Source organism: Centropristis striata, chromosome 13 (genome assembly GCF_030273125.1).
Source record: "Centropristis striata isolate RG_2023a ecotype Rhode Island chromosome 13, C.striata_1.0, whole genome shotgun sequence".
Classification (NCBI taxonomy): domain Eukaryota; kingdom Metazoa; phylum Chordata; class Actinopteri; order Perciformes; family Serranidae; genus Centropristis; species Centropristis striata.
Genome location: NC_081529.1, coordinates 31,613,290 through 31,624,176, shown reverse-complemented (window position 1 = coordinate 31,624,176; position 10,887 = coordinate 31,613,290). Strand labels below are relative to the sequence as shown.

The window sequence follows — 10,887 nt, the reverse complement described above, 5'->3', positions numbered from 1 at the left end:
TTATTGACGACGGACAGCGCACAGTTTGTGAGCTGACGGGCCGAGGGTGAAGCCCACAGCTGGTGTCAGATCCAGCTCCTCCTCTGTGACTCCGGGTGGAGGAGTGAAACGGAAGTGCTGGAGGAGGGAGGTGAAGAAGAGGAAGAGCTCCATTTTAGCCAGACTCTCTCCCAGACACACCCTGCGACCTGTGAGAATAAAACACATTTGCAAAGAAGGAAACTTGATCATACTGTTTCCAAAGAATTCTCTGTAATCCCTAAACAACAAAAGCTATGAAGGAAATGAAGTACAGCTTAATTCTGGCCCTATGACAGGGGTGGCCAACCTGTGGCTCCAGAGCCTCATGTGGCTCTTTAGGCCACCTGCAGGGGCTCTCCGTGGCTGAGACAAAAAAAATTATATACATATTTTTACATCAAAATGTTCATTCATCAATGGTGTAGACCAAAAGCTATTTGTATTACTCAATTGTAAAATTGTATAGCCTTTTTACAGCATATTAAAAAGGTTTTGACATTTAAGTCAACTAAAATGTGCTTCATAGCATACGAAAGTCTCCGGCCCGGCGCCTTAACCTTTAAATTTTGCCAACTTTGAGTTTAGTTTTGAGTTCCCCAAGATAGACTAGTTTTCAAAATCATATTAATAAATGCTCAATATTACTATTAATAATGTTGGTAGGCTAATTTAGACTTATTAATTTTCATTTTAGGCTCAATATAAGGTTTGCGGCTCCATTCCGCAATTTTCTCTTCTTTTTTTTTGGCCAACAGTGGCTCTTTAGTTAGTAAAGGTTGTCCACCCCTGATCAACGACAACGAAGAGAATTGTAAAATATCTGTAATCTTTGACAAAGTTGTTGTACCTGCAGAAAACGGCATGAAGGCATCTCTCCTGATGAATTTACCCTCCTTATCCAGGAAGTGGGAAGGGTTGAAAGTGTGTGGGCTCTCCCATTCACTCTCATCATGCAGGACAGAAGTAAGAAGAGGAATCACAACAGTCCCCTGTAGGAAAAAGTATAACGTGTGAGCATGAAAGCATGATTTTCACCTTTTCAGAGAATATTTCCAGTAACAAATAACAACAGATATTACATTACATTACATTACATGTAATTTAGCTGACACTTTTGTCCAAAGCGACTTACAATAAATGCATTAAACCTGATGGTACTAGACATAGACCACAGGAATCAAGTAAGTACATAACTTTAACCCATAAGAACTCATGGTGACACGCATGTAACAAACACTTTAAATGTTGTAGAATCTCCAATATTCAGCTTTATGCTTCACATTAACTCATTAAGTCCCTTAGCAAGACTGTGTGACTGTGACAAGTGACATTTCCAAAATATGTGTGTGACTGGAAACAGAAACGTTAAAAAGTAGCTAATTTCAAAAAGCTTATTTTTGTTTAAACCCATTCAACAATTCTAATTCTAATCTAAGTACATTTGAACAAATATAAACAAAAAATAATCCTTTCCTATCCTGTCACAATTTTGATATATGTGGTGGAGATGCAAAGAAAAAGGCAAATTTGTGTGAGCAGAAAAGTCGTCTAGTTTATTTATTTTGAAATAAAAAATATCATAAACATAACTTCCATAAACGCCCAATTAGGGGTAGTATTTCTTTATTAAAACATCATAAATGTGTTCTATGTGGTCCACTTGGTCTGTGGTATATCCCCCATAATTTTCCTTTAAGGATAAATAGGTCTGGGTTCTTATGGGTTAAGAGCCATCTGTAATCGCTACAGGAGTGCTTTAAGTTGAAGAAGAGAAGAAGGGCATTTTTTCTAAGAAGAAGAGCTTTTTTATATATATATATATATATATATAGAGAGAGAGAGATAGATATGATAGATATGAGCGGGCTTGGGGAGTAACAGAATGCAAGTAACTGGATTACGATTATAGCTATATTATGAATACAGTCACTTTATTTAAAACTAGATTTCTGCTAATGTTTATGATTCAGTTTATTTTCTTCATTTGTTTGTCAGCAGGATTACAGAAAAAACTTCTGGTCCGATCTTCAGGAAACGTGGTGGACACGTGGAACATGTGCCATTAGGATTTGGAGCTGATTTGAATCACTGAGAAGACTTTTCATTTGCAAGAAAGGGCAAGGCATTTGTGCCCTTTTAATTTGTTTGTATTTAATTTGTTTTAAAATTCATGTGAGGCTTTTATTTTTTATTTTTTAATGAGCAACAATAGAGATTAAAGGAATGATGTATTTGTGTAGGCCAACCGGGAAGTAGCATCACCATGGGGCCTATTGAGAATTCTCCTATGGGATTATAAACTCTGTGGCAAACACACGTTTCTGATGCTTACATGGTTTGTGAACAATCTACTGGGAATATATTTTGGCATGAAAATATAAAAGACCCAGACAAATGAGCTCTGCAAAATGATTTTCGAGTAACTGAAAATGATACAAATTAACCCTTGGGAGTCCTGGGCTATTTAGTCAGTTTTTCATTACTTTTCATTCTGCCTGTATACCACTTAAAAATGTTTAGCATGACTTGTTGGTATAATCTTTTTCAGCACAACCTCACCTATATGACCTGACAGTTTTTTTTCTCGCTTTGACTTACTGGATCAAGATTTTTGATCCAAAAAAACAAACAAAAAAAACATAAAATTGGGTTCAGAAAATTATCGTGTTAATTTTCTTACTTTCAAAATCCAATCATGCTCGATAAAGAATTTTAAATGTTGCAAATGTGAACACAGGTTGCAAACACAACATGTAAGAGGTAAAATGAGGATAACATCCAGTTATTATTTCTACTTAATGTATTTGTCTTATCTCTGGTTTTACTTGCTTTAGAGGGAAGTTGACGGCTCGGCTACACGTTGCTTCGTTTTTACATCGTGACATCATCAAGATGTTATGCTCCAGCGCTCTCAGTGGCTCCAGAGGGTTAAAGGCATGCATTCGATAATATACAATGTTATAAAGTTAAAAGGTAACCCTGCATGTGAGCAACCGACCTGTTTGATGAAGTAGCCCTGGAAGGTGACATCTCGGCTGGTTTTGTGAGGAATGGCCATCGGGGTGATGCTGGCCAGCCTCTGTGTCTCGTGGATGACAGCGTCAGTGAACGGCAGGTTCCTCCGGTCATCAACCTGAACCTCTCGGCTTTCTAACACCCTGCTCAGCTCCTCCTGGACCTGGTCTGAACACACATATTTATATATATAGCATTTAGCTGAAATTACAGCTTCACAGTGCCACTAGAATTACTGTAGACTCTGTTTGAAGTAATATATATATATTACTTTAACCATGTTGTAACTTGTCACTTTTTATGTTGCTTTCTTGACCAGGTCTCTCTTGGTAAAGAGATTTTTTAATCTTTTACCTGGTTAAATAAAGGATATACATTGTAAATGTGAAGATGTCAATATAAGATGTTATATATATATACATATATATATATATATATATATATTTATATTTATATTTATATTTATATTTATATATATATATATATATATATATATATATATTACTTTAACCAGAGTCTACAGTAATTCTAGTGGCACTGTGAGGCTGTAATTTCAGCTAAATGCTAATGTCAGGATGCTAACATCTTCATATTGACAATGCATATCCTTTATGTGATTGTGTGTGATCCTGTCATCCAACTCTGGTTTTTATTCAAGTGTGACTCTTTTTTATTTGTGTCTTGTGTGTTTAGCGTAACCATTTTTGTAATTTTGTGCATTTTATTTGTTGTAATTTTGTGTCTTTGTAAGTCATTTTGTGTCTTTTTTTAGTAATTTTGTGTCTTTTGTTGTCTTTTTGTCTTTTTTGTCATTTTGTGTCTTTTATTGTGTCCTTTTTAGTTATTTTGTGTCTTTTTTGTCATTTTGTGTCTTTTTTTAGTTATTTTGTGTCTTTTTCAGTCCTTTAGTCCAACATAAAATGTGATTTCGAATCTTTTATTTTTTTACTTTCAAAACACTATCATCAACTGAAAATGGCCTCATGGAGTTTACAGCCAGAACTTTAGAGGTAAATTTACAGTAGGGCTCCACGCTGCTTTGTTTTCTAGTCTGATGTGATGAAGAAGTCATGATTTGGTGCTTTTGGAGACTCCAGAGGGTAAAGAGAAAATAGCTGGTACACAACGAAATCACTCAATCACTTTACAGCTTCATATTATCTTAAAATGTTTCTTCCGTAGGCCTATTCAACCTTGTCTTTGTCAAATATTTAAGCTCCCCCACAGGTCAAAACACAATGTATACTGACAGCTTCCTCTCTCTCTTTACCTTGTATATGTGGATATTTAGCCATTAGCAGCAAACCCCATCTCAGTGTAGTCGCTGTGGTATCAGTACCAGCAGCAAACAGGTTGGTCACTGTAAATATCAAGTTCTTCTCATTGTAGTGAGTGTCCGTAACACAAGAGTCCTAGGAGAGAAGAACGCCCATATATGATTATTATAAAACAGACTTTTTTTATCAGATGAAAATGGCAAAAATAATATCTCACCTCTTCTTTCTGCTTCCGAATCAGAAAACAGTCCACAAGCCCCCTGCAGAGGTGCGGGTTCAGCGTCTCCTTCAGACTGTTGATTAAATCTTTCACAACACTGATAGACGTCTCAGTGTTTTTTAATATCAGCTGCCGGTTTTCGATCCAGCTGACCAGCCTGGGAAACATGTTGTAAAGCTGTGATGTAACAGTAAAAAACAACAGTGATTGAAGATAATGTTCACAAAACAACAACCCCAGTACATTTCATTGATTTGAAAAATTCTGGTTAGTTAAACATACTAAACAGCAAGAATTGTGCTATGTGCAACATCACGTAAAGTATATGTGTTTATATATATTCAGCATTGAGACAAACTTTTGATCAGATATTTTCAACAGTTAAATAATCACTCTACACATGTGCCTTTCACTGGCAGGCATTTTTTTGTGCTTATTTTTTCAGCTGCTGCAATAAACTGGCTTTATATCAACCGCATATGTTGCCCTGTAAACAGAGACAGCGGCTCGCAGGTCAGCTGGGTTTCTCCAACTTCAGGTTCTTGGAAGTGCTGCTTCTTCTGTGGTGGGGGTCCGCTCCGTCTCAGGCTGTCTCAGATTAAGTTAAAGGGGCGCGCTGGAAGAAGCTGTTTGCCTTCACATGAGCCTCTATTTACACAGGCTCTGGTCATATATCAAACTCAGGGCTCAGGATTTGTTGACGGAAATTGGTAATTATTATCTTGGAAGGAAGAAATGTCCAAACTACAAAACCTTTCCACTGGGGTGCCTCAAGGATCAGTGCTAGGCCCCCTTCTCTTCTCAATTTACACCACCTCACTTGGAGCAATCATCGCTTCTCATACCATTGTTACGCCGACAATACCCAGCTGTTTATTTCCATTAAAGTGGCAAATCTACAAGAAAAAAAGTTACAGATTTAAGAGATTTAAAGTGCCAAATCTGCACGAAAAAAGTCGCAGAGAAAAAAGTGGAAAAAAGCAACTGTTTTCTCGCAGATTCACCACTTTAAACTTTTTTCTCAAAATATTCCCCCCCTCCCTCAGGTCCGTATTTTTGTTTTTTTTACACATTCCACAGTCCACATTCTGACTGTATGTAATATCCTCCAATATTCTCTAGGGTTAAAATTTGGAATTTGAAAGTATTTCAATGAGTGCCCTATTAAGGGTTAAAGACGGAGCTTCTTGTCACCCCAGCTCGTCCCACCATATATCAGTCTTCAGTTTGGATCCATGCAACTTGCGCCCACAAGCTCTTCACGAAACTGATGACCAACTGACCTCCAAGGTTCATGTGTCTTCAACTGCCCAATCGTGTCCATTTGTCCTATACAACATCAGGAAAATCAGACCCTACCTGATCGAGCAATGGATACCCCACCTCCCACTATCTCACCAAGATATCAGGTACTGTTTGTGTTTTAAATTGTGATGTCTAGACCTGTTAACACCTACATACACGCCCTAATGAGTCAGCACCAATTACCTACAGCTGACCAGAGGGTGTGAAAAAACGCCTCAGGTATCAATGTTTAGTGATGACTGGTCTTTTCTTTGCAAAGAAAATAAAAACCTTGTCAGCTGATGAACCTCTATTTCATTATTCACCAGCAGCAGAAATGTCCACAACACTACCGAACTGGTCATAGCTCAAAACTTATTACTGGATGTAACCCTCTTATATGTTATATTTGCAACCTCTGTTCACATTTGCAACATTTCAGATTCTTAATTGAGCATGATAGTGTTTTGAAAGTTAAAAAAAAAGATTCAAAATCACATTTTATGTTGGACAAAATAAGTAAAAGACACACAAAATAACAAAAAAAGACACAAAATAACAAAAAAAAAGACACAAAATGACAAAAAAGACACAAAATGACCAAAAAAGACACAAAATGAATTACAAAGACACAACATGACTAAAAAAAGACACAAAAAGACACAAAATGACCAAAAAAGACACAAAATTACTAAAAAATATATACAAAATGACCAAAAATGTTACGCTAAACACACAAGACACAAATAAAATGGAGTCCCACTAGAATAAAAACCAGAGTTGGATGACAGGATCACACACAATCACAAGATCACATTTATGTTGGTTTTTCTTTGTTTCTTTTTGGCTCAAAATGTTGATCCAGTAAGTCAGAATAAAACATAAATTATTATTAGGTCATGTAGGTGAGGTTGTGCTGAAAAAAAATATACCAACATGGCATTTAAACATTTTTTAAGTGGTGTATACAAGCAGGATGAAAACGATTCAAAAATGGACAAAATAGGCCATAGAGTTAAAAACCACAGCAATTTTAAAAGCAAATATGAAGCCCACCTGGATTTGTGCAGAGCCGACCAAGCGTATGTTGTCGTTGGCTCTTCTCACCATGTTTTTGAAACTGGGGTTATCGTATTCAAACCTGTTGCCATACACGATGGATGAGATGATATTGGATGTTGCATAATTCACTGGGCATGCTGTTTCAAATGGTTTCCCTGTAAAACAGCAGTGAGAAATAATGAAGCATTAATTTAAGTGAACTATGAAAAGTGCAGTACTGGAATCATTTTCTGATCACAATAATACACATTATGTCTGTCCGGATATGAAAAATAACAAACCTTGTGGAGCAAATGTCACTCAACATTACGGTGAGCCCTGCCATTTTTTATTTTTGTATAACAGAACACCTTGTCATGCATCATCCCCTACATAAGTAAACTCATACATACCTTCGTGCTTTTCAAGCAGCTGGTTAAGATGGTGGCATTCCTCTAAGATTTTACTCTCGGCGACTCTTTTGCCCATCCCAAAGTCTCTCAGCGTGGTGAGAGCAAAACGTCTCATCTCTTTCCAAGATTCTCCATTAGCAAACAGGATTCCTATCAAACATGGAAGTTACATTCAATCTGTACTAGTCATGCACATTTTATTACTAGTCATAAATATTATTAGATGTGATACAGAAACTAAAGAGAAAGAAAATAGAAATATTGTATGATTTCTACATCATCATCTACATTTATTTGTATATTCAGGAAAAACAGATGTGTTACAAAAGCACAAATTAAAATAAAAAACAACAACATTTATATATATATTATATTTTATATATATATATATATTATACCTACTATATATAATATATGTTGTTGTTTTTTTATTTTAATTTGTGCTTTTGTAATAATTATATTATATAGTCATGCACATTTTATCACTAGTCATAAATATTATTAGATGTGATACAGAAACTAAAGAAAAAGAAAATAGAACATTTTTATTATTTCTATATTTCTTTTTTTTATTTTCAGGAAAAACAGATGTGTTACAAAAGCACAAATTAAAATAAAAAACAACAACATAACAACATATATATATATATATAAATATATATGTGTATATATATATATATATATATATATATATATATATATATATATATATATATATGTGTGTTGTTGTTTTTTTATTTTAAAAACAAACAATTGAAAAATACAGTTATTTTTAGGTTTTGCTTTTGTTACTAAACTAACTATTCGGTTTTGTGCCTATAATTATGCATACTGTATATTAAAGATCAATCAAAAGTAGGTCATACCGTGGCCTTGATTGCTGTCATAGAAAATCGGGGAGATGTCTCTGTCTCCAAACTCTTCTGCGTAGCTGACCAGAGCCTCTTTTACTGCCTTGTATCCAGCCAGGACAACCACTTCATTAGTTCCCAAGTACACCGTAAACACAGAGCCATATGTCTTAGAAAGCTGGGGATGTGGGGGAGAATGTGTTGGAGATAGTGCAAAGACATTTTTTAATGCACAGAACCTTCAAATATATTGCAAGCTTATAAAATAATGAAAACTAGAATTGAAAAAACATTTTCGTTAACTGAAATTTTATTTTAAAAAAGAGAGTTTTTAAAAAAGAGAGTTTTTAAAAAAAACGATAACTAACTGAAACTGTGTTATGTGGTTACAAAACTAACTAAAACTAACTAAAATTAGAGTGAAAATATCCTTCGTTTTCGTCTTTGTCAACTTTTTCCATACATAAACCTTTTTGGTTGATATGAAATCTATTTCATCTATCTGGTTTTATGACTTAATAAACTTGTTGGATCAGACAAAGGAAATAAAAGAAAAATTTATCGTGACCTTTCTGAATCTGAAAACCCAACAAATACCCCATTACAAAAAAACTAAAACTAACACGAAAACGAATAAAAACTAAACTAAAACTAAAGCATTTTCCAAAAAATAAAAACGAATTAAAACTAGCAAACTCACTCTGAAAACTAATTAAAACTAACTGAATTTAAAAACAAAAAATGACAACGAAATTAAAACTAAAACTAATGAAAAATCCAAAACTATTACAACCTTGGTATATTGCTGCAAATTAGGATTGTCAAAAATATCGATACTCAAAAAAGTATTGATACTAAAACTTTGTATCCGGATACAATACTCATTTTCAAAAGTATCGAGTATCTGAAGCTTGTTATCATAGTTGCAGTTTCTTTTTGCACAACTGTTTTTTATTATTAATATTAAACCTGTGGTTCTGTTAATTTTTACATGTTGCATTTTTCTTGTTGATAAAAATATTTCTGTTAAATTTTGGGGTCTTTGTTTTTATCCTTGTGGTATCGAAAATGGTATCGAGTATCGAATATTTTCCTGAGTATCGGTATCGAGTTGAAAATTTTAGTATCGTGACAACCCTAGTGCAAATGTTACAAAGTGTATTCTGTTTGGGATTCGAGCTTCACTCACCTCACAGAGGGTAATGTACGGTCTCTTGAGATCAAGCTGCAACAGGTTACCAAGCAAGGGAAGAGGCCTCGGTCCTGGAGGCTTCTTCCCTTTTTCCTGTGAGGCAGAACGGCTGGAAACAAGATAAAGGATGAGCAGAAGGGCAACAACTCCCAAAAAAGTGGTGGGACTAGAGAAAAGGAAGAAATCCTCCAAGAGAGACATTTGTGGAGCTGTTGATGTTCCTCCTCTGACTGAGGCTTGAGGTTAAAAACACACTGAGGTCCTCACAAACACTTCCTGGAGCAGCAAACGTATAGGATTACTAATCATCAACCCGCCCTGCAGGGTTTTGTTAACTCACAGATGAGCAACTCACCTAAAAGGAGGGACAACCCTGACCTGAAAACCTGTTGTGAAATAACTAGAGGGTAGACCGCGTTCATAAAAAAAAAAAAAAACAGTTGACATATTAGCATGTCTGATTTCAGGTGCATTTAATTGAAGGGTAATTGTAGCTGTAGGTTAGAAATTCCAGACATAAAAGTTCAAAGTTCACCCGAGGTTCACTTCACTGTCTTAAATATGTCTTCAGTGACCTATATTTCTTTTATTTAAAAAAAAAAACTATGTTTATTAAGTTTTTTTCACAATAGAACACAGACATACAGGAACACTCAGAACAGAATCCCCACCCCAAAAAGTAAAATGAAATAATGATATAGATATATAATAATAATAATAATAATAATAATAATAATAATGATAAATAGATTAATAAATCTAAGACAATATAAGTTAAGTATGTTGTAAAAGAGGACATATATAAACATAAAAAGGAGAGAATTTTACAGAAAACAAAAAAACAAAAATAGCAAAAAACATTAGAGAAGTACCTAAAACTAATTTAGATGAGCAACTCACCTAAAAGGAGGGACAAACCTGACCTGAAAACCTGTTGTGAAATAATTAGAGGGTAGACCGCGTTCATAAAAAACAAAAAAAACTGTTGACATATTAGCATGTCTGATTTCAGGTGCATTTAATTGAAGGGTAATTGTAGCTGTAGGTTAGAAATTCCAGACATAAGTCAGGGTTCAAAGTTCACCCGAGGTTCACTTCACCGTCTTAAATATGTCTTCAGTGACCTATATTTCTTTTCTTTTTTTAAAAACTTTGTTTATGAAGTTTTTTTCACAATAGAACACAGACATACAGGAACACTCAGAACAGAATCGCCACCCCAAAAAGTAAAATGAAATAATTATATAGATAGATAAATAATAATAATAATAATGATGATGATAATGATAAATAGATGAGTAAATCTAAGACAATATAAGTTAAGTATGTTGTAAAAGAGGACATATATAAACATAAAAAGGAGAGAATTTTACAGAAAACAAAAAAACAAAAAAAGCAAAAAACATTAGAGAAGTACCAGTCACCTATATTTCTACACCACTTTCCAACCTGTTTGGCTTGTCCATAAAATGAAGGAGACGCTCTTTAAAGCCAGGATATCTTTCTGTTATCTGGCGTCACTAAGCCTTAAACTCAGTCACGTGACATTAGTGGGTCAACTAGCATTTCTCAA

At 34.7% G+C, this 10,887-nt stretch overlaps 1 protein-coding gene across 1 annotated transcript; it reads right to left on the bottom strand.

The window, feature by feature from the left end:
- LOC131983566 (cytochrome P450 2K1-like) lies at window positions 1–9,515 on the bottom strand. Its single transcript, XM_059348298.1, has 9 exons — window positions 9,312–9,515; window positions 8,138–8,300; window positions 7,272–7,421; window positions 6,874–7,034; window positions 4,531–4,710; window positions 4,307–4,448; window positions 3,020–3,204; window positions 869–1,010; window positions 1–188 (listed from the first exon to the last, which is right to left on the bottom strand). Exons 1-9 carry the CDS (start codon window positions 9,513–9,515, stop codon window positions 1–3), a joined length of 1,515 nt encoding a protein of 504 aa, XP_059204281.1.
- Between the last annotated feature and the right edge of the window lie 1,372 nt (window positions 9,516–10,887).

What these genes read in the sequence shown, in the direction of transcription:
- LOC131983566 (XM_059348298.1), bottom strand. Translation starts at nt 9,515, where the DNA reads ATGTCTCTCTTGGAGGATTTCTTCCTTTTCTCTAGTCCCACCACTTTT. An exon ending in TTCGGAAGCAGAAAGAAGAG is followed by an intron (nt 4,449 to 4,530) that starts GTGAGATATTAT and finishes CTTCTCTCCTAG; the next exon opens with GACTCTTGTGTTACGGACAC. An exon ending in TAAATATCCACATATACAAG is followed by an intron (nt 3,205 to 4,306) that starts GTAAAGAGAGAG and finishes ATGTGTGTTCAG; the next exon opens with ACCAGGTCCAGGAGGAGCTG.